General features: G+C 43.1%; 3 protein-coding genes across 6 annotated transcripts; all 3 read left to right on the forward strand.

Moving 5' to 3' along the window:
• Window positions 1-557: 557 nt before the first annotated feature.
• Window positions 558-9281, forward strand: Gyc88e (Guanylyl cyclase at 88E). 4 transcript variants are annotated; one of them, XM_076906730.1, is made up of 13 exons: window positions 558-680; window positions 5281-5474; window positions 5612-5825; window positions 5978-6251; window positions 6341-6464; window positions 6569-6710; window positions 6806-6932; window positions 7008-7212; window positions 7453-7599; window positions 7775-7907; window positions 7979-8206; window positions 8343-8672; window positions 8740-9281. In XM_076906730.1, exons 2-13 carry the CDS (start codon window positions 5307-5309, stop codon window positions 9147-9149), a joined length of 2502 nt encoding a protein of 833 aa, XP_076762845.1. In that variant the 5' UTR covers window positions 558-680; window positions 5281-5306; the 3' UTR covers window positions 9150-9281. The 4 variants fall into 4 exon arrangements, with proteins under 4 accessions (XP_076762845.1, XP_076762844.1, XP_076762846.1 ...); XM_076906729.1 differs by lacking the exon at window positions 558-680 and adding an exon at window positions 3475-3711; XM_076906731.1 differs by lacking the exon at window positions 558-680 and having other exon boundaries at window positions 5346-5474; window positions 5612-5719; window positions 5782-5825.
• A 1263-nt stretch (window positions 9282-10544) lies between these two features.
• LOC143430495 (uncharacterized) lies at window positions 10545-12664 on the forward strand. Its single transcript, XM_076906806.1, has 9 exons — window positions 10545-10694; window positions 10795-10920; window positions 10981-11101; window positions 11209-11470; window positions 11555-11677; window positions 11789-11879; window positions 11949-12085; window positions 12215-12394; window positions 12454-12664. Exons 1-9 carry the CDS (start codon window positions 10551-10553, stop codon window positions 12662-12664), a joined length of 1395 nt encoding a protein of 464 aa, XP_076762921.1. The 5' UTR covers window positions 10545-10550.
• Window positions 12665-14546: 1882 nt separating this feature from the next.
• On the forward strand, window positions 14547-15456 carry LOC143430444 (uncharacterized). Its single transcript, XM_076906746.1, has 3 exons — window positions 14547-14842; window positions 14911-15115; window positions 15178-15456. The coding sequence occupies exons 1-3, from the start codon at window positions 14547-14549 to the stop codon at window positions 15454-15456; spliced, it is 780 nt and encodes a 259-aa protein (XP_076762861.1).
• The last annotated feature ends 7149 nt before the right edge of the window (window positions 15457-22605 follow it).

The raw sequence follows: 22605 nt of genomic DNA on the forward strand, positions 1-22605 counted from the left end.
GCATGCAAACGCGATTCTCCTGGCAACAGGCCGCGATTTACGTCTGCGACGGCTCGTTAGTAGTCGCTCTTGGTATCGGCTTATTATATGAGCGACGTACATCATCGACTTTCCGATCGAGTTTGCCAGCTAATAGCAGGAAACAGTGACCTTCTACGCAGACAGTGGCATGTGCATCTGGTATATCGTGGCCAGCAGTAACGTCAGTCCGATCGTTCGACGGACACCGGTTACTCTACACACTTCTGCGGTCGATTGAGATCGAATAGGCAAATGAAAGAGATTGCAAAAAAGATTTTTTACAAGCAATATATATATATATATATATATATATATATATATATATATATATATATATATATATATCGAAGAAAGGGGGGATTCTAGCGTAATGGTTTTCAATCGCGAAAAATCTATTCACGAGGGTGGTTCGATCGCGGCTGAAGAGGAACAAGCGTGTGTGTATGTTGCGCATCCATGAAATTCATGTCCGCGCACGGTTTTCTCTACGTGATTGATCCCGAGTGTGCGCCCCGGCTGGTTGTTGGTATGTTCACACACAAGAAACCAACTGGTTAACGGTGAACGTGGTTCTGTTGTGTGGAGGTGTGGGCTCGTTATAACACCTGCTGCATCCTCTGTGGCTTTCGTCGCGTTCGAGTCATGTGGATCAGCTGATGGTTCGTATAAGAGGACATACCCTCGGATAAGGAGTTCGGAGAACGATAAGAATCGTAGTTTTCGCGAATTGGAGCATTTCGAATCGTCGAGCGTCGATGATCCTGCGCGTACACGTGCTCCCCTCGCTCTTTTCTTTTTTTGGGACACGATGGGAAATGTATGCGAATTCGATTTCGAGCATGAATAAAATGATTGACGTGAGATTGATAAGATTCGCATGTATTGCCAATTTGCTGCATGACTAACATGCCAATTATTATAATTATTGGACAAGGACAATGTTCTAATTATACGGTTGATATGTGTGCTTGAACATGATAAAAAATTACTTGATGTTTCCACTTGATACGAGATACATATATCAATGCGTATACGATTATGTGATTACAAGAGCGGGCCGTTCATTGCAGTATTTATCAAACAAGAGTCAATTAAATCTCAATTAAAAAACAATCAGCCGAAACATCGAAACGATGGCTTTAACTTTAATATCGACTTTTCGTGGACATTAATAAATTAGATCTTATCGAGAACGACATTTACTAAAATCTAAACCCTTCGTGTAATTTAGAAATATCTTTCCGGTTGTCATCGTGAAGAACGTAAGTAATTTTTCAGTCGTACTTTCGAGACAAGTCCGCAAAATTATAACCGTCACGGGAAGTATTAGAAGGTTTCCCCCTTGCGTTCACATGGCAGAAACTCATCCAGAAACGGGAGCCTCTCTTCCATTAGACTTAATATCAATTTAGAGCACAATACAGGGAGTATTTCGATGCCGTGTAATTTGTTTGAACGTTCGTTAAGTATACCAGGACAATTATAACCGTATCCAATAAAGGCGAGGCCGCACGAGTCGCTCATTCGGTTGCAACACGCGCCCTTATAGATCTTATTAGCTAACAAGACACGCTAAATCTTGAATTCCCAACAAAAATGAAACAGGGACGAGAGAAATGGATTATAAGAAAGGGAAACGGTGCACGTGTGTACGTACGTCTAGATGATCTCAAGATAGAAGGGGACCAAAATGGCGTCGTCGGTCTAATTTCCAAACTCTTGGAAAAAAAAGGGTTAATTATCCTCCGTTTTAAATGTAGGTCGCAACTACTGTGCACCCAGAATCCAAAGTTAGATATTGTAGTGCGGTGACAGATGTTACGAAATTGTTTCTGACTCATATTTATGGAAACTTTCAGATGACGAAAGTTTTATTAGTCCATGATTTTCCTGTCGGTTTAAATAAAAGTTGGATGGTAGTTGGGAACGCAGAAGCGTTGTGAAAATATTCACGCAGGACGCTAAAATTGCTAAGGTCGGCTCTGGCTTGAAACAGAATGGTTTCCCGAGAAATACGCCGAGATCTGCAACTTTTGACGACTCTGTAGTCCCGACGAGTCGTCTGTACAGAAGGGAAGGAAGCAACGAAGGGTAGGAGGAAGTTATGGAGGGGTGGAGAAGAGCGGGGAGGGCCAGGATATGGCACGAGGGATGAGTAGGATAAGACGTAGGAAAAAGAGGGAGATCCTAGGTAGCCGGCTATTCCGTAGACGGCACACTATCCCGCAGAACACGTGAATCGACGCTTTCGCGAAATGTGTAACGTATCACTGTAAACCCACGGCTGTCTTCTCTCCCTTTTTCGTTTCCCAGCCCGTCACGAAGCGTCCGCCTCCTGCCGCGGTTCATCCTCGAGCAGTTTCACCGAGGATTCCTTTTTATGCGCGTGAGTTTCCGGCTCTTCTTTACCAGAACGAGTGACGCAAGTGAAGTGACATCGTCGATAGATCGCTACGGTCGCACCGTGTCCTGGAGAGAATCTCTCCTCACCGGTAATTGTTTAACACCTCTCCTAGCCGCGTTACCACCGATCGTGGCTTCCGATCCTGTCGATCCATTTCCGAAGAGTTCACGTAAGTGACGCTGATTGTCTATCGATCAATCTTTTCGTTCTTTTTTAAATCATCCGTATCGATTTTCGTTGATTAATATGTCTATTTTCTATTTTAATATGTCTTGTTTCTGATTAAATATGTACCATATTGCGGGAAATTGAAGGTTTCCTACAAGAGGCTAGGGGTAGGCTTACGCTACCAATATTTTATGTACTTCTTATATTTCTTTATCATTATCCAGAATAAAAAAGAACTTGTCTCTCTATGGTCAAGTTGCTCTAGATGATATTGTAGGAGTTTGCCCAGCTGATTGTAATCAAAGGTTCAGTGGATACTGGGGATACTCTGCGACGACAGTGAAAGGGTTGAAGAGGAATAATTGAATGGCCGATAGATGAGAAACGAGACAGGATTATCTCGGTATCGTTCACTCGAGGTTAAAAGATGAAAATCGCCAGGACATGCTCGTGACGTGTGCTCGAAAAAAGCGAGTATTCAAGGCATGCATGCGTTATTACAAAAAATGCAAAAACTTAAATACAAGTGGAACGAAATGCCGCGGTATAGCATCGAGAGTACACGAAGGCTATTAAAATCCTTCCAGCTGACAGAGGAATAAAATCGTAGAGCTTTTCGAAGAAGAGAAAAAGTAGAATCGGAAAAAGACTTGTAATTAATCTTTCCTACTCTCCTACCTTCGAACTTACTTACTACTTTTTTTTCTGATTAGGAAGAGGAAAAGATCTTTGAGTCCCGATTCGACACTTGCGACTCCTCATCTCTCTGCCCTAAATCGTTGAAAGTTTCAGCCGGAAATTTAACTGTATCGTAGTTGGGGTTCGCGACACTGCTCGTCAAAGCAAAATCATTAATCGGGAGGGTGTTTATTTCAGGATATTTTTCTAGTGACTCCGCGGTCCTCCGCTAGTCGATCATATAAATAGAAGTTGCAGATGCAGCTGGCGAGATATGTGTGCTTCTACTGATCGTTAGAAATTGATCGCGAGGATAGAAAAGGTGGGAAGGGAGGAAAACGAATGACGAGCGAGAACGGGCATCGATGGTATTATGAAATTCGAGTGATATCGTTTTGCACCGCGACAACGCTGCAATTCCTTCCGTAAATACATGAAACGTGAGTGTGAGATTGTTTTCCCGCCCGTTGATCGGTTTGTTTCGTGTTTGTACCGCAGCTTTTGGTTTGTCGATTTTCTGGGTCACCACCCTGTCGACTTTGACTGCACGGCAACTTTAGAAGGATAGTTCCAGGGGGTGGAAGATGTAGTAGTAAGCTTGTTTCTTCAGATTTTAGACTGCGATACTATTCTAGATATTACAGGATTCATTACTTGATTCATTACTCAATAACCCATTCGCTGCCAACATCCGCTGCGAGTTTACCTCTTTAATTTTGTTTGCAACAGAAATGGCAATGCCCGTGCAATCGCAAAATGTTGTGCTGGCAGCGAATGGCAGTTGTTTATAAACCCAGTGTGACAAGTAAAAGTGAACAGAGGAAATTGGCGATGGGACGAGCGAGCGTGCACCCGCAAAGGACTCTCGTTTTTCATACGTGGTCGAATCTAGCCGCGTATGTAGGTATATCCATCGGTATGAAGGTGCATACGTGAGCGAAATTGTGAACGGTCTAATAATAACCAGACTCTTACTTATATGGACGCTTGATTTTAATTCAAGCAAAACCGTCGGCCCAGACCTCGTCCTTTTTGGTGCGCGGGGTCAGTGATCATCATAATCGAAAAACGCGGGTAGCATCCGAAAACGGTCAAAATCATCCGCATCGAATCGCACGGGAAAGATCGTTCCACACGAATTCCTTGATCTTGAGTTATTTTCGTCGGTTATGGTAAAAAGATTTCGTCTCGCGACGCCATCGAGACAGCAGTAGCCAGTACAAGAGGAAAATGGAGAGAAAAATAATTGAACCATATATTACCGCTTCTGGAAAACGACGTAAATTAATTGTTCATTGTCATGAAAATAGCGAGCGAAGCTTCGATGCATCATCCGTGATGATAATCAGTACGTCTTTCCTGTACACTTCCGTTCACAAGTGGAATGTAAAGCCTATACTGTCTTTGTTTCCACGTATATTCATTCTTCTGGTTTTTTGCTTCTTTTCGTACACGATGTACCAAGTACTTGAAAAAAAAAAAGAGAGAAGATTAACTTGAAACATTTGAAATGTAAAGTATTACGAAAATAAATCAAATGCACCGTGCCCATATCTGACAAGCATTTCATTCTAATTCCATGCTGAATCGTTATACAGATGTAAAGTGGTGAAATATTATGAGCTTTGTGTCGTAAATCTTGCGCTACCCATTCATAGAGGACTCTTCATTTCGAAATGGAAGCTATATTTTACAGAAAAATTCTTTTAAATTATGTACCGTGTATACACGTTTATTGAAACTGAAGCAAGAGTTGTTAATCGCACACGCCTTGCATCAACTTTTAATTTTTATAACATCGGTCTTTTCTGCTTTGACGTTTAATCGGAATGCTAAGTAGGTACGTGATATTCATCGTATTTAAACTAAATTCATAAGTAAGACTTGCGAACAAGAAAACTATACTGTCCTCAAAAAGTGATCTGCCATGCAAGAGTGAGCAAGATTGCTCATCAAGTGAAAATAAAGTTCGGAGAGGTTCGCGTCTTTAACGGACATTGTTTTTGCAGTTGGAGGCAAGTGAAAATTAGCAAACATGTACGGCCTAATTCTGGAAAACATGTCCGAGTACATACGGCAGATGTACGGGGAAGATAGATGGGAAGAAATCCGGCGACAAGCGTCCGTAGACCAACCTAGTTTCAGCGTTCATCAAGTTTACCCTGAGAATCTTATACCGAGATTAGCGAAAAAGGCTATTCAGGTAGGCGATACGTATGATTTCCTTCAATTTTCTCATGAATTTCATTCAATGTTTCATTAGGTATCAGGCATTTGTGTACACCTTCCGTGTTGCGTGTCGTTTAATTCAATCGAATACATTTTTCACTCACACCACAGGTACTTGGCGTAACGGAAAAAGAATTTTTCGATCAGATGGGTGTACACTTCGTAGGATTCGTTGGCCAGTACGGTTATGATCGTGTGCTTTCAGTACTTGGACGTCACGTAAGAGATTTCCTTAACGGTTTGGACAATTTACACGAATATCTGAAATTCTCCTACCCCAGGATGAGAGCTCCTTCGTTTATTTGCGAAAACGAGACGCGGCAAGGTAAAGAGCCCTTCTAGTCTCTCCCTTAGCTTGATCGAGCTGTGGGTGTCCGAAATAGCCCGTACAGAAAATAGACGGGCTATTGAAAATATCATCGGCTAACAATAGAATTCGCGATCTAAATTTACTTTTATCCAACCACCCTATTGCAGGCCTGACCCTCCATTACAGAAGCAAACGACGCGGATTCGTTTATTACACGATGGGTCAGATAAGAGAGGTGGCTCGTCATTTTTATCACAAGGAATTACAGATCGAGCTGGTGCGCGAGGAGGTCCTCTTCGACACGGTGCACGTCACATTTCAGCTCACCTTTGATAACAGGGCATTCACGCAGGCTTCATTGGCGATGACACGCGAGGAGAAGCATTTGCCTATAGGAGCCTCCGTCTTGTTCGAAATATTCCCTTTCTGTATCGTTTTCGGGTGCGTTTCATAGATGAAGACAATTTAGATACTAGATTACGTCGTTTACTTGGACGCACCGTGTATGATTCGAAGCGTTCTTCTTTCAGATCGGACATGATCGTAAGGAGCATTGGAAATTCGCTGATGGTGATATTACCCGACCTCGTTGGTAAAAAGATAACGCATTTTTTCGACCTTGTCAGACCATTAATTGCGTTCAAGTTTCATTCTGTAAGGACGATTAAAGTAGCTTCGCTTTGATATTTTTACATTTCGCGCTTAGTTCGATTCGTTCGGAACGATTTTCTCCGGAGTAAGCATCGTATCTGTTGCAGATATTAAACAGAACGAATAACATTTTCGAGCTAGTAACAGTGGAGCCAATTCTCACGGAGAGACCGTCAGATCGACACAGAAATGAAATTTTATTGAGCGACGAGCTTGGTACGGTGGACGATAGAACATTGAGATTGAAAGGTATCTCTCCTCCTTCTTTCGAGACTCGCGAGAAAAATATTTTTACATTATACTATTGCTGTATTTTTATAATTTATCGAAATTTCAATTCTTAGGTCAAATGATATACATGGATAATTGGAAGATGATGATGTACCTTGGGACCCCAGTCATGCCAGACTTGAACGCATTAATTGCAACGGGCCTCTATATAAACGATTTATCTATGCATGACTTTAGCAGGTAACCTACTATTCTATCTACTATTCTACTTCTTTGTTAAATCCACAGCACATAGGAAATTGTTCCCTTTTACAGGGATCTGATGTTGGCTGGTACACAGCAATCGGTCGAGCTGAAATTAGCTTTGGACCAGGAGCAATTGAAAAGCAAAAAGCTAGAAGAGTCCATGAGAAAGCTGGACGAGGAAATGAAACGTACCGATGAATTACTGTACCAAATGATACCGAAACAGGTGGCGGATCGTTTGAGAAACGGAGAGAGCCCGATAGATACGTGCGAGGTAAGAGACATTATTGCCTACTTTTACACTGAATTCCACATTCACTCGTGTCTTCGATGTACAATTATCCTAAAAAGATGACCGATGACGTTAAAACTGACCTGACTAAAGACCAACAAGACGCTTTTATCCACTCTCCAATAAACACTTGCGCTATGTCCACGCGACAGTGATAGATGTCGGAATTAGCGATCTCAGACTGTCGTTAATTAACACGTTTCACTATCATGACTATTTCAGATGTTCGACAGCGTTTCAATTTTATTCTCGGACGTAGTAACATTTACAGAGATCTGCAGCAGAATCACACCGATGGAGGTGGTGTCCATGCTAAACGCGATGTACTCCCTTTTCGACACGTTAACGGAAAGGAACCGGGTGTATAAGGTATTCTTAGGTAGTAAGAGTTAGCATTTATTCGTCCTCGTATCATATTCGCTTTCTTTCTTTCGATTGTTAACTTCTAATCTTTCTAACGTATTCTGACTCTTGATTTTCTCACCTAGGATATTAAAAATACTCGATTTACTCTCGTATCAATGCTTTCCCTCTCTCTTGTCAGGTTGAGACTATTGGCGATGCCTACATGGTGGTGTCTGGTGCTCCAGTAAAAGAAAACGATCACGCGGATCGTGTCTGCGATATGGCACTTGATATGGTCGAGGCGATAACCGATCTCAAAGATCGTTCTACAGGTAAGATTGCCCGTGATTCCAGAAAAATAATTCCGCGAATGGTACAACGTGATCCTTACCGTTTATTTCAGGTCTTCATCTTCAAATAAGAGTTGGAATTCACAGTGGTGCCGTGGTGGCTGGTATAGTGGGCTTAAAAATGCCACGATATTGTTTATTCGGCGATTCGGTGAACACAGCATCTCGTATGGAAGCAACTAGTCAGGCGATGCAAATACACATATCACAATCTACGCGGGAACTATTGTCACCCTCTTACAAAGTTAAAGAACGGGGGGAGATAGAAGTAAAGGGTAAAGGTATGAATTTTAAATCGCTTTGGCGGGCAGGAGCGTCTCTTGGGAAGAGAGTATTAGATGCTGAAGCAAACTTGATGATGCCGTGTTAACTTAATACTACAGTAGCGCCACTAAACTGACAGCGTTTATACTTTAGGGACTATGAAAACCTATTGGTTGGAAAAACGGGAGCACAGATCGTCGTCGACGAAAGGAATCACTATTCAAGAACCACCGCAATGGCACACGAGGAGCACCGAGAAAAGAGTTTCAGCGGCGACGCCCGCTGTCTTCACGGCATCAACCGTCTACGAGAATCAAAACTCTTTGGACACGGCTTCTAGGAGAGGCTCCAAGATAGCTTCGCCAACGCCCACAGACTCGTCATTCCTCCCCGAAGAGAGAAGAATTTACTCGCCCATTACGTTCCAAGATGTCGCGCGTAGATCGGTTGCAAATTCACCAACCAAGAATAACGATACGAGAGGTAAAGTGACCGAGCCATTCCATCGAGCCACCTTTGAATTTTTTTTTATACGCAAACCTGTTCACAGAGTCCAGGTCGAATTCAATGGGAGCGGTGATCAACAGGAACTCGGAGATGTTCGGATCCCTTCTGAGCGACACGGAGGAACATTTTAGACAGCACAGGGACAGTCTATCGCCTCGCGCGGAGAATCGATCGGCCGGGATCCATTCGAAACCGGAAGTGAGCGTGAGCGGGAATTCGAGTTCGTCCTCGGTGGAGTCCCACGAGGACAGAGCAGCGTCCGTTGACTTGGTGGAGGTCCCGAAACGTGAGAAAAACGAGCACTGCGAGAAGGGCAAAGAGTATTATTCGACGTTCCACAGCGACATCAGCAACTCGCAGTCATTGACGCAACAGGACCAATGCTGTCCCGGTTTCACGATGACGAAGAGCGGAAAAACGCGCCACCAAAATAACGGGTGCAGCATCGCCTAAACGTTGGGGGGATTCTCGTTGAATCTCTCGAGTCGACCTCGTTTTTAAACCGCGAACGAACTCGTACTTTAAGGGTAGATCTTTTACATTCGACTTCCCAGATATCCTTAACGATCCGATCGTTTTAGAAGACGAAACCTGCTTTAGCCATAGTCACTGTTATAATTATAAAGATCGACTGTGTGTGTGTGTGTGTGTGTGTGTGTGTGTGTGTGTGTGTGCATGTGCTGTTAAGTGACACCTACGTTCAGCGATTAACGAAGATTGCACTCAGAGGTGTTTTAAATAAAATATATGGTATATTCTTGTCAGGTAATCTAATCTTGATATGACCGTATATCGAGCACCTTAAACTGAATAGTTGAAAAATGCAAGAGTAGTGGTGCAACAGGAGTTTCAGATAATTTAATCTCCGTGAAAAGTGTCCCCCTTAAATTCGATTTCCATTTAAATATTGCACGAATACGATTAATTGTGTAGATAGCTTTAAATTTGTCGAACATAGGAAAACTTTGTCACTGACCGATAAAAGATTTGCGCGATAGATGAAGTGCTGCGAAACGAATGGCAAAATTCTCGAACACGAGGACCGAATATTTAGTTTCTTTTTCAGTAATTAGTGTGTTTCTGGGTTCAAGTTGGATTTAACTTTTACCCGATACGTTTAATTATATTAAAATTAATGGTTCACTTTCATTTCAGAGTGATTAATTTTGTAGCCCATTCGGGGCTTAAACAACTTATACGGGTTGTTTCGTGAAACGTTACGATCAAATAAGATACAAAATGTATAAAAACCAAGTACTTATGAATAGCAAAGAATACGGAAAGAACTTACAGAGCTTTTTGTTTTCACAAATTATTTACGATCCATGCTGCTGATATTTTTAATACTTTTTATAATTTCGTCTTAAACTTAAACTTTATACACAAATAAACCACCTAGCAACTTTGAGGAATAAAATAATAATTAGTGTGCTTTTTTAAGAGATTGCTGCACAAGCAGATACCTGTTCGTACGTTAGTTCTCGATGCTATATTTTCCAATTACAAACTGAATCAAAGTCCACGTTTTCAAAGACCGACTGGGGCTTTAGTGCGTAATCGATTCGGGAATATTACTTTTCAGATTTCTCGTTTACGCTATTCATTTCTTGGAACATACGACACAGTTTAATTGACAAAATTGTATCCGCGAGATTGGACAGTCCGTTGCAACAGTTTGCTTGAATGATTGAACGAATCGATTCTGCGTAATTATTCGTAGAATACCACGGTCTCAAAGAGAATATACGATGGGAATAATTATGATCCCTCACGAATGGATTGTCGACGTTCTACAGGAAAGGTTCTTAGGCCAGTATTTGACTAGAAATCACCGGAGAGACAAGATTTCCGAGGATGGACACTGCTCAGTACGAATACTTGCGACTTAATAAGTACCTTCTGTTTGCAATCGGTACGTGGCCTTATCAAACTGTTCTGCAAAGGATTTTCGTTGGGATTATTTTCATTTCGATCATTTCCACTCAAGTGATTGTACAGGTATCAATTGAAATGATTTGCTTCTTATCTACTATTCGCGATACTTAGTGTACCTTGTTGCTTGTGTGTCCTGTTTAAAGAGATTACGTGACGTTTACAGATCGGTGGGATGATTACAGCCATGGTCGATGGTGATATCGAATCGTTTTTAGAAAGTTTCGCACCAGTCACCATTAGTCTAATGTGTCTCGCTAAGTATATCAATTTCTTTTACAATTTTGACCAGGTACGTCCGTCACGTTTCCGGTATCGACGTTAACGTTAATGTTCATCTGTAATCGCATAGATGAAGCGTTTGTTGGATATAATGCAAGAAGACTGGAAAATATACACGAAGACTAAAAACGAATTCGACATTTTTTGTGAACAATACGCGGTCGGAAGAAAGCTCACCACTACTCTCGCAAGTAAGGTGGTTTTCTAATTTCTTTTCCATCAGTAAATATGGATGCTTTATATGAATGTTGGTATATAAAAATTTCTGACAAAAAGTAGCTAAAAAGCAAAATAACAGCTTTTTTATTTGGGTTAATAACACCGTTCGCGGCGATGCCACTGCTGCTCAATGCAGCTGACGCTTTAGGACTGTGCAACTTATCCGACAATAGACCGCTGGCGTTTCGAGTTGAACATTTCCTGGACGTGGATAAATATTACTACCCTCTTTTGGTACACTCGTACTTTGGTACCGTAGCATACACCGCGATTGTTGTAGCTATCAATTCGATAATAGCTGTATACGTCAGACACGAATGCGGACTCTGCGAAATTTTGAGGTAATCCTAACTACTAGTCCTCAACGTAGCTTTTGGTGCTGTTACACGGAACCTTCCTCTATGTAAAAAGTCCTAATTGTTTAGAATCAAACTAGAAAAATTCGTGGAAGATGACAGTATGGACATAAATCTACATCCCGACAAGCACGAAGACAGATGGTATCGAAATGCCAGGGAGTGTGTACTGTTGCACAAACACATAATCGAGTCAGTACTACTAGCTATCTAAAATTACTCTCAAAGGGTAGTAAAATGAAAAAACGTATATTGAAATGAAATAAAAATATCGATCTTTCCATCTCATGTTCGCTAACGAAGATTCGCAAAGATACTCGAGGATGCAAACACAACGTCTTACTTGCTTCAGTTAGGATTGAACATGATCTGCGTGAGCTTCACACAGTTTCAGGTCGGTTTCGATTGTAATCGTGCTACAACTGGAAATGAAATATTCAGTGATTGCTTCCTTTATAATTAGGCGGTAATAAATTTAGAAGACCCAGCCATGGTCCTCAGATACGTTTCAGTTTCCATTTGCTTGTTGTGCGATCTTCTGTTTGTAAGCTGGCCTGGGCAACAATTATCAGATTATACCGAGCGTATCTTTCGATATACGTAAGAATTTCTTTTTACTTGATTACCTCGAACAGCAACAGCTTGTATTGATTTTATTTTAACGAAGGCTTGGACGAAGAAACGATACTGTTCAAAATTAAGAATTCAGAGATGCGTGCATGTTTTCAGGACAGATGGCAAATGGTATCAATCGTCAATTAATTGTAGGAAACTTTTAATGATAATGCTATCAAAGAGTGTAGCACCTTTGAAACTAACAGCTTGCAAGCTCTACACTTTAAATTTAGAGAGTTTCAGTGCGGTAAGATTTGCGTCACGTTTCCATCATTACTTACGTCTTTCTAGATTGTAATAATCTGTTTTTTTAATTTTTTCGATTTTTACATTTTTATTGGGACTTGTTTAAGGTTGCACGAACGTCATTCTCTTACACCATGGTTCTATGCTCCCTTCAATAATTATCCGAACGATGATTTATACATCCAACGTTCATTGATACCAAAAGAAGTGTATTTTATAAAGAAAACTTATTATGTACTTGAAACAAAAATAGAGCAACCGATGTTATACTTCTTGTTACTTTTTATTATTTTCCGAAGGAATTCTGAGAGATTCTGAAATCATTAAATGCTCGAAAAAAATCGTATCATACGTCTGGTGTACCATATGGTTTCCAGGGATCGATTCCTTTTCGAGAAAAATAGATTGTCGACACCGGAAAACGGCAACACCGATCTATCACGAGCCCGGCACGTGCCACACCTCCCACCTGGGCTTAATTGATTTTCGTTCACCTATCTATTGAACAAGTCATTCGAATGTCGATCGAAACTTGTTAACGACTCAGCGCGTAGCACAAGGTACATACAGGGGTCATCGGGAAGCAATTTTAATCATCGAAGGGTGAAATGAATTCATTCGTAGGTTTTAACTGGGGTGTTCGAGAGTAGAGGACTCGACAACGCAACCTTCCCTCACCAATTAGCATGTTACCGAGTAAATTACGTCCTTGCTGGGTTAACGGACTCGAATCCTCGGAAGGACTGCCCGTTCACGTTCGAGTGCTCTCGAGACAGGGTCTTTTTTTCTCTACCCGATCGGTCGGTGCTCTTTATCCTTAAATCTGCCGCGTTCACCAGGGTAACACCTTGCAGCTCCTTTCGTCATGCGTCCCAGTTGCTCGTTGGCGTAGGGCACGCGCCGTGTCTGGGACCAGGGGCCCCTTCTTACCAGGGGTAGATCCCGCTCCAAGATGGATATCTCTAATTGTCTCAAGGCGATTCGCCTTCGAGGAACGGCCGTTGCATTCCGATAATTTTCCTTCCATTTCGCCGTCGTTTTCCTTGCGACCAATCGCGCGGTTAATTAAATTAATTACGGTTAATTCTCTTCGTGGAATTTTAGTTGCGGACAAAGTTGTCGGAGTTAGTATTAGTCGTTTTTACCTTGTAACTTGTTAACGATAGCGTGATACCAATATCAGTGTAACGGATATGTAATAAAATGTATGGATACCGAATGTACCATGACGATTCGCGTGTCTGTGTAAGTATACCGGCTACTCTTTGTTTTCACTTCCTCGCTGACTTCTTTTTATTCGCACCGACGAATAAGTTACGCATATTACATGCAATTACTATATTTCCGCAGCCTCCATTATAAAGGCATCTGTCGTTCAACCGAAATGGAGGAGCGTAGCGATGAAAGTCTGTTGCAGCGTTTCCTCCAAACGATACCGGGACCGGAAAATCGGAAATTCGAAATAAATTATCACCGTGGAATGCATCGTCACCCCGTACCCCCCGTTTTCTATCGCAACGCGTACACTCCCTCCCATTCGTCCGTTATCTAAATCAACAGGTACTCCTTTCCCCTGTTCTCCAGGAAGCGTTCAGCTCCTGTGTAGACGGCCGACGCAGGATAAAGGGCCCGGCGCAGGAAAGGAAAAACGAAAAAGAGCCCGCGAGCCGCCGGTGGTGGTGGTGGGTTCCTACGGGGTAAAGCGGTGTCTGCGAAGACGAGGAGAGGGTAGATGCAGAAGTAGCCAGAATGGGCCACCAGGTGCACCTATAGAATGGACATAAAACGAAGTGGGAACCATATGTTGATGCGCTGAAGGACGCGGCACGCGCCACACTCAAACTTGAGCCTTTACATCGCGAGGATCGCTGACTCCTCTCTCTATTATCGCTGTCGCTAGTGTTGCTAGAACGATGACAGGGCCATCGAGGCTCTATCCATACCCGATTACGTGATTCCACCGTGTTTCTGCTGGATTTCTCGAGGATACGACACCTCGACGGTAACATTTCTAGCGACGATGACGATACGCCATTGGGAACGATGATCATTAGATTAGTTTGGTGTAACGTGAGGGGACACCGACAGTGATTGGCAGTGAAATCGAGTGGCTTTGCGGACGAATACATGTGAAACGAGTTCATGAAATGCGAGTGATATTTAATCGCAGGAAAAGATAAAACTGGCAATCGTAAAGAAAATGGCTCTTCTGTCAAATCATCACGAGTACCCAATCCCGAATGAGATGATAACAACGACGTATCCAAGTTCAACGAGGAGTAATGACACTTTGTATCCTTCGCCGTACAATTCCCCAAGTTACGAGACCATCAAAGTTCCGTACGGAGAGAACTACCCGCAGAAAGGTGAGATCACCCCGCGAAAAGAAGCAGAGGCGATCAATTATGGCAAGGAGATTGTTGCGAGATATTCGAGGACACCAGAGACATACGACAGAAGCTCTTTTAGCGTTCTGACACCTGTAACACCTCAGAGGTAAGTGCGCCTCGGTTTCGAGAACCATACGAGGAAGGATCTCACGAGATTCGTTGCAGTTTCAACAGATACGAGTCACAGCATACGATAAGCCACAATGCTTCACCAGGATCGATGCTACACGAGGACAATTCCGTGGAATATCATCCGCCAGCTTATTGCTACGAAACGCCGCCTCAGGAGCAAAAGTTTCAATCCCTTGAAGGCGGGGAGTCGATGCAAATGATGGCCGATCAGCGGAGGAACTGTTGGGAACCTGTTACATCCGCACAGGTAAGCAAAAGACTTGTTCTCGGTGAAGGGGTTGATACTGACGATCCCTTGGCCATTTTTAGAAGCAAATATCACCTACTAACAGCCCTCGGAAAGGAAGACGCCGATCCAGAGACATACCACCATCGCCGAGCGTGTTGAAGCGTCGCCGTTTGGCTGCAAATGCACGCGAAAGGCGTCGCATGAATGGTTTGAACGACGCATTCGATAAATTACGCGAGGTTGTGCCTAGCCTTGGAGCTGATCACAAGCTGAGCAAATTCGAGACGTTGCAAATGGCACAAACCTACATAGCGGCGCTGTGCGATCTTCTTCAAAGGCACGATGAAAAGTGGCAATGATCCGATCAGTGAAATTGCACAGTGATCATCTTTGATAGTAATTCTGCAACGAATTCCGATATTTGTAACCTTCGGATAGTTCGACGTAATGTAAGATAATTAAACTTGAAGTTGCATCAGAGTATGCAGGAGGGTGATTGGAAGTGATCCATCGATTAACTTTAATTATCGTTAAGTATCGTAAGTAGCTACGAAAATGTAAAATAGAATATAACGAATGTCTTTACTTTTATTCATCCTTTAATTTTTTACGAGCGTGTAATGTGTGTTGTAGTGTTAACGAGATTTGATTTGCATGTAATCTATCGTTGTATCGTTGGTCACAAATCATACACGATCAAAGACGGCTAATAGTCCAAAGAAATATTTGCGAAACCATAAGTGCATTGGATTTATTATTTAATTGAGTGTAAGAGTGAGGACGATGAGTTATAAATGCTAGTGAATTATGTACGTTTATTAATATATATCTTTATACCATATTTATCGTGTAGCTAGTCAGGGATATTTTGAAAAGCGACTTCAAAATTCGTACGACTTGGAACGATAACTTTTCGAACCGTCCATTAGTAGGATAAGCATCGTACGAAGCCAAAGAATGATTGTATGTAACGAAGAACAATCATGTACGTTTATTAATATATCTTAAAAGTGATAATTTATAGTTAAGTAACGTAACGCTAGATAGATGCCGAACTTGCGGTAATATTTATAATTATTTAATAGACTAAGAGACAAAGATTGACGAAACTGATGTGAATGTAAAATATTGTAAATAAAGTACCCGAATATTCAAACGAATCAACATCACGCAAGAAGTTTCCCTGGAAATTTTCCAAACATCATAAAATGAAAAGGGTTGAAAAGAAAGGTGGGCGGTGATCGGATGGAAAGAAAGGGACGACAGTGATCGGTAACCCTTTACCAGAGGGTAGATTGGCAAGTTTGGAAGAGAAAATTTCCGTTTCGAAAAGTGTGGGTGGATAGCTGAGCACGTGCCTTACAATAGAACTCGTTAGCGGTTTCTCGTGTTTATTCTATTTCTCTCTTTCTCCAAACGAAGATCCATCTTTCTGTAGCAAATAAGAATTCCTTTGAATCCCAGCTGCCTGGTAATTAGTGAGCACTAATTATAATGACAGACCCGATTCCGTGTGATCGAGTTAGCGACCAGAACGAAGGTTGCCAAAGGAGTGGAATCGTGAAATTTGCGGAAAAGACAACACGTTCGAGCGCTGTCTTCGGAATAAGCGAGAAGAAAAGTCCCGAAACGAATCTGCCCGTGTGCAGAGTTCGATTTTGGGCGTGACCAAAGATAGTCGAGTTTTCGAAATTGCTATTTCAGGTAAAGTTCGTGCCGCCAGTGATCTTCCTCGTCGGTTTATTTGAAGCTACGAAACAGGAATCTTGCCACTTCTCGCTGATTTCTTGGTAAATTTTCTCCGCTACTAAGAGAAGTCGTTTACTCGAAACAATTAAAATGTCTCGCGTTTCGATACGATTCGAAAGTTAGAACTGCGACGAAAGGGCGGTTTCAGGGTTAAACTTGCACACGACCAAAGAATCTCCAGGAAAAATTACTCCCTTATTACTGGAACGTGTTGTTCGATAACGAGCCGTAGCCGCTGTTCTATGCCCAAGTTCGAAAGGAAGGGCGATTCGTTCCAGACTGCGAGACCATCGAACGGGCCATCGAGGACTTTGCGACACCTCGCTACCCTTATGGTGTCAAAGGCAACACCCTAGACGGAATTACGATTCCAGCCACCTGACACCGTGTCGAAAGATTTTGCCACCGCTCTCTTTCTCTACGGATCGACCGCAGAACTCGTTAACCCCTTCTGTGATTAAAACGCTCGTTGACCGATCTGAAGGGATGGGGGTTTCTTGCTCGAGAATCTACGGTTGCCTAGCTTCGGAAGAACAACGCCGCCAAAATTCGTCTCGAAGACTCCCATGGCGCCACGTTTCTCTACATTCCACTACGTTGCGTTACTTGGGAAGTTCACAGCGATTACCAAAAATTAATCAATAATAGCAAAAGGTGGGGTGTACCGTGACGTTTCTCAGGCACTTTCCGATGGAATTGCGGCAATGTAATGGAGGAATTAACACCATCGTCCCTCTGTGCACGAAATATATTTCGCACTGAACTAGAATTTTACATGCTGAATGAACAGCATACACGTTCACGAATAGCAGATATTCGTACTCACACAACACAAGGGAGATGGTTTTCGCTCACACGTCATTTAACCAAATTATTTTTTTGCTCGCTCAAAGATTTCATTGAGTGATGGCTTTTTTTTTTTTGAGTGTGTAAAGAGGGAACCCAGACCAATGGTCACTGCCATTCGGGCCTGTGATTCACACACTCGGATGACGATGATGACGCGGACACTTGGGTGAGACACAAGAGCCGTACACGGAAATGGAAGGGAGACGGACGAAGGAAGGGAAGAAGTATTGCGAGAACATTGGAATGCCGTTCGCTATGTTTGCAAACGTCACGGACCCCACCGAGTAACAACGACCGCGATTCTCTATTATATACTAACCAGTATCTCGATCGAGTACTTACGAGAAAGTTACAACTTTTACGACATCTGTATACCGCGCTGAAAAACATTCCTACAATTGTTAGCCTATCGTTAGGGGCAATGATAAGCAACCGATAAGACTACACATTGTACTCAATAATAGCACTATCGGTGTAATGAAAAAAAGGAATAAAAGCGAAATAAATTCGGCTAGGGGAGAAGGGATCACGCGGTGAAAATGTCTCGTCTGTTATTTTGCAACAACTGACGCTACACCTCGAAGAATTCTAATTATGCGGGAACGAATGAGAACGAGTCGATTGGGGTTGAAAAAGCGCGAAAAAGAATAGGATGAAAGGGAGGGGCATACGAAACTCGCATTGAAAGGGAAGCAACCATTTTTTTCTAAAAATGTGAAAGTCGCACAGTGGCATAATTCGTTTTCTGTTGCCGTTTGCGGTTATCGTACGAGAGCGCAACTGGATATTAGGAATCCTTGGGATGATCACTCTAATCGAAGCGCAATTTAGACGACGCTTTCAGCAGACCGTGTGCCACCGCAGACTTTAGGGAGGCGGCGGTGGTTAAGGGTGGAAAGAAAAATGTTCGTGTCGATACACGCGCTTGTGAAATGATCATTTCTATTACACTAACAGTGAAAAGACTTTCAACTATAGATTTTATAATAATGTTAAAAAATGGCAGATGCGTCGCTACCGAAGAAGCATTGCCTGATTAAAATTCGGCGGAACCGTAGAATCATGCGTCCGACTGTTCGTATAAATTATTGGCTCGACATCGATTCCTCGGAGCTGTAATTTTGTTACCGTTTGTCATTGAACACGTACCATCGTATTACTGGGGCACAGCACGCGCCCTGTCCGAAATATGGCGAACAGATGACCACGATGAATGCCCTGAAAACAGTAGGTGCATTCACGTAGGCATCGTTCCGTGGAGGATGATGCCAGAATTACTGGAAGATGAATAAGTTTCGTGTGTCAAACAAGTGTTCCGAACTGATCGAACGAGATTCAGAAGAATAAAATAGGAATTGCTTCGCCAAAAGAACAACGCTCGTTATAAAACAATTTTGAACGGTCGATCCCCAGTCTAGACAGCGTTGCACTGGGCAATTAGGAGGTAATTAATCCCCTGTGCACCTCGTTTATACGTAGCAGCCAGTTTCAAAGCACGGTCATGGTTCGACGGTCAGGATGTAACCGATGCAACAGATGACACCGGCTTCTCGATGCCACCACCCAAGCTATCACTACGCCAGGGATACCGCATTTATTCTCCGCCCCATAGACTCGTGCCATGTGGCTCGTCCCCTCGTCCACGTGGAACCATCTTCCGACACGTCATCGGTATACCTAATTTACGATCGTGCGGCACTCTCTTCCGAACAGATACGTATATATATACCTTTTGACTTTGGCGAACCCAAAGGAACCTATGAGTACGTACAACGGGGTGCGATAAAACCAGCAACCCCGAAGCTGGTCGCGTTCCGAGAGCTTATCTCGTCGGGGTTAAGTCGCGTGTATCCAAAGCCAAGTACCGTACACGAAGCCTGGTATAACGATGGCAAGTCTTTATCCTCGCTTTGTCGAGCGGCACTTCGCACAATGTCGTCGGGAGAATATTCGCGGCTACGCTCGCGACGATTCCTCGAGGTTCGACAGGAAATGTCCATTAGCGTGCCACTAGACGACGATTTATGGCACGGTACCCGTTTTCTTCTTCTTCTTCTTCTTCTTCTTCTTTCTTTTTTTCTTTTTTTTTTCATTCCTCTGCCTCACCACGCCGGTCTTGTTCTCGTTTATCCGACAATTGCTACGAAAGTCGCAGTTATCAGCGAGCAACGGGCGACAGGTAACACCAGGGCTTTTCGTAGCAAGGCTCCCGAATCGTCAGGTAATTTTACAACGATGTTCCGCCACCCGTCATAAAACAGGATCAGCCGAAAATTTGTCCGGGACGTCCCGGCTAAGTGAAGTACCGTGTTCGAGCACGCATTTTCGACTACCGCTGCTCTTGCCGCCGATTGTCGACCGACCTCGAGAGGTGAAGAAACGAGAAGAAGCGAGACGATACGAGGAAGAAAAATCGACGAATCGACGGTTTGGGGGTATACGTCTTGGCTAATATCGCAAGAACAATTACCATCGTACTTCTATATCGCGTGACAATAGAGTGGAAGAGGATTCCTCCGGTTGAGAAGCGGTACCTGTTTCTTCCCTTCGAGGTAACGATAGGTTCTTCCTCGCGTCACATGACGGTTCGCGTGGCCCTGTAATTCCGGGCATATATCCGCGGCAGGGTGTCGTCTGGCAGAAGTGTGCGGTTCGTGGCGCGAAATAACAACCCGGGAGAGGTATTATATTCCGGGGGTCCATTTATCCGCGAGGGGTAACAGAGGGTTAACAGAGTCCGCGAGTAGAAATGATCGTGTAGGTTCACGCGAACGCGAAGGGCAACCGAGGCGAATCAGCGGGGCGTGACCGAGGGGCAGGCTGGTGCAATTGCGGCCCACGCCACGTGCCGGTCGCGTGGCACCAACCGACGAAGGGGCCCGCGATGTCGCTCGCCATCTCGTAATGTCCTATTCCGGTATGTCATGTGCGAGAGATCGTTGAGCTCACCGGAGCACGACGGCACGCGACCACGGAAGCCTCTTCTTCTTCTTCCTCTCTTTGCCTTTCTCCTTTTCCTCCTCTTTATGCGGAGCGAGCGTTCACCGCTTCGTTCGAGGGAACTTCCGATGCTCTAAACTTCTGCCGTGTCGAGCTTGACTAGCGCTATCTCAGCTTCTTCGACTTGTACGCGAGAAAATATAAAAATGTTCATCCGTTCGAAATGGGCCTGTCATCGGCTCGTCTCTAAACGAATAGTGCAAATAGACCCGCGCGCAGAAAGTAGGAGGATGGATACTGTTTGATTAGCGGTTGTAGCTGAAATGATTTATTACACTATGATGTTCTGAAGAGGTTCGTTTGAATCGGCAAGCTTTCTACGAGGCCCAACGAACTCTTCATTTTTTCCACTGTTCCGGTAAATAGGTCGAAAAATACTCGACATTGCTTCTAACAATGTAGAAAGTCTCGGGCAGTTTTGGACATTTAAAAGTTACGTTAGAGATGGCGAGAAATTAACGCATGAGACATCGTGACTCTTCGAAATTACGTATCCGTTGTTCTTCGTTTAGAATGTATTGCTAGTAACGGGAAGATGATGACCGTATGATTATCTTAAGTATCGTCCTCTGTCTCCTTTCCGCACCTCTCTTCCGTCCTCCCGCTTTTCATCGCTATCAAGCTATGATTTACATTCTTTCCATTTACTGTAATACTATGCGAACGGAAATTTTGCGCATAGATGACTAATACCATGATTAGAAATCAAACTCTTCTTCATTTTTTATCGTTGCCACAAGGTAACTGTTCGAGAGAAGAAGCACGTGATAACATTCAACATCATATTTGGAACATTTTCTTCGAGTATCTACTTTCGAGTAACAACTTTCTAAAGAAATATATGGAACGCATTCTTCATGAACGTGCTAATAATGTTTCCAAGTGAAATTTCTAGATTGACGTCTCCTCGATCATCCCGGAGTAATTTTATTCGACGTTAATTATATCGAAGGGATTACGCTGACAAAGAGTTAATACTCTCGCGTCGATAATACCATAATCCAATAATAAATCAATATTAATAGAACGACGATAGAAAATGTGAGCAAAAAAGTCGAATAATTACGTTTTTAAAACTTCCTAACGGTAAACGAGACGATCAAAAGGCTGGACATAAAGGGAAGATTAATGTGAAATCAGCACAAATGTATAATTATTCTAGAAAAAACATTGTATCGTTAAACAACACGCGTGTGATTACAAAGGAAGAGTCGATCTCGTGTAACGGCATCGTCTTTTTCGAGCATAAACGTTTACCATATATCATCGACGGCAAGAATCGCAAGATTTCCTAGAGAAATGAAAACGGAACAGAGCTTTGAACTTCTCACTGGAAAAAGCAACGAGGTGTTAAAACCGACGCTTGACTCGGAGGATTCTGCAGGACACGCGACGAGGACCCAAGCGATTTAATTCGAGCAATTTGATTTACAGCTATCACGCGACCGTTGCGTACTCGTGGGTAACGACCCGTGCAAATGCCTTGAAGAGGATGCCGTCGATGAAGGTATATTATTCACTGTATCTACATGTGAATTCCAATGAGCCCGATGTATTTCGACCGTTACGCTCGAGACGGCTGCACTCGTTCGTGGCTAATCTATAAAATCTCCCGCCAAAACAGACCGTTCTCTCTCAACCATGACGTATTAGTTCACTGCATACATATCTGCCTTTCTACCGACTACCATCGCTTCTGCTAAGTGAAATTTGACTCCTCCAGAGGGATAATTACGGATACTATTTGTCATCTACCATAGCGCATTCGAGACCAAATTTTGTTCTTCTTTAGGGTGGATCGATTCCAATTTGATCCATAACTCTGACCAATGACTTATAAATTGGCCAAAATCGCTCCACGCGAACGCTGTCATGCCCCATCGCCATTCAATTCTCGGTAACACGATCAC

This window comes from Xylocopa sonorina, chromosome 14, assembly GCF_050948175.1.
Source record: "Xylocopa sonorina isolate GNS202 chromosome 14, iyXylSono1_principal, whole genome shotgun sequence".
Lineage (NCBI taxonomy): Eukaryota > Metazoa > Arthropoda > Insecta > Hymenoptera > Apidae > Xylocopa > Xylocopa sonorina.

Bases quoted from the DNA above. Each gene is read 5' to 3' on its own strand.
- LOC143430444 (XM_076906746.1), top strand. From the start codon at position 14,547: ATGGCTCTTCTGTCAAATCATCACGAGTACCCAATCCCGAATGAGATG. The intron at 14,843-14,910 runs GTAAGTGCGCCT...CAGTTTCAACAG, and splicing joins ACACCTGTAACACCTCAGAG to ATACGAGTCACAGCATACGA. The intron at 15,116-15,177 runs GTAAGCAAAAGA...GGCCATTTTTAG, and splicing joins AACCTGTTACATCCGCACAG to AAGCAAATATCACCTACTAA.
- LOC143430495 (XM_076906806.1), top strand. From the start codon at position 10,551: ATGGACACTGCTCAGTACGAATACTTGCGACTTAATAAGTACCTTCTG. The intron at 11,471-11,554 runs GTAATCCTAACT...CTAATTGTTTAG, and splicing joins GGACTCTGCGAAATTTTGAG to AATCAAACTAGAAAAATTCG. The intron at 11,678-11,788 runs GTCAGTACTACT...TCGCTAACGAAG, and splicing joins TTGCACAAACACATAATCGA to ATTCGCAAAGATACTCGAGG.
- Gyc88e (XM_076906730.1), top strand. From the start codon at position 5,307: ATGTACGGCCTAATTCTGGAAAACATGTCCGAGTACATACGGCAGATG. The intron at 5,826-5,977 runs GTAAAGAGCCCT...ACCCTATTGCAG, and splicing joins CGAAAACGAGACGCGGCAAG to GCCTGACCCTCCATTACAGA. The intron at 7,213-7,452 runs GTAAGAGACATT...TGACTATTTCAG, and splicing joins GCCCGATAGATACGTGCGAG to ATGTTCGACAGCGTTTCAAT.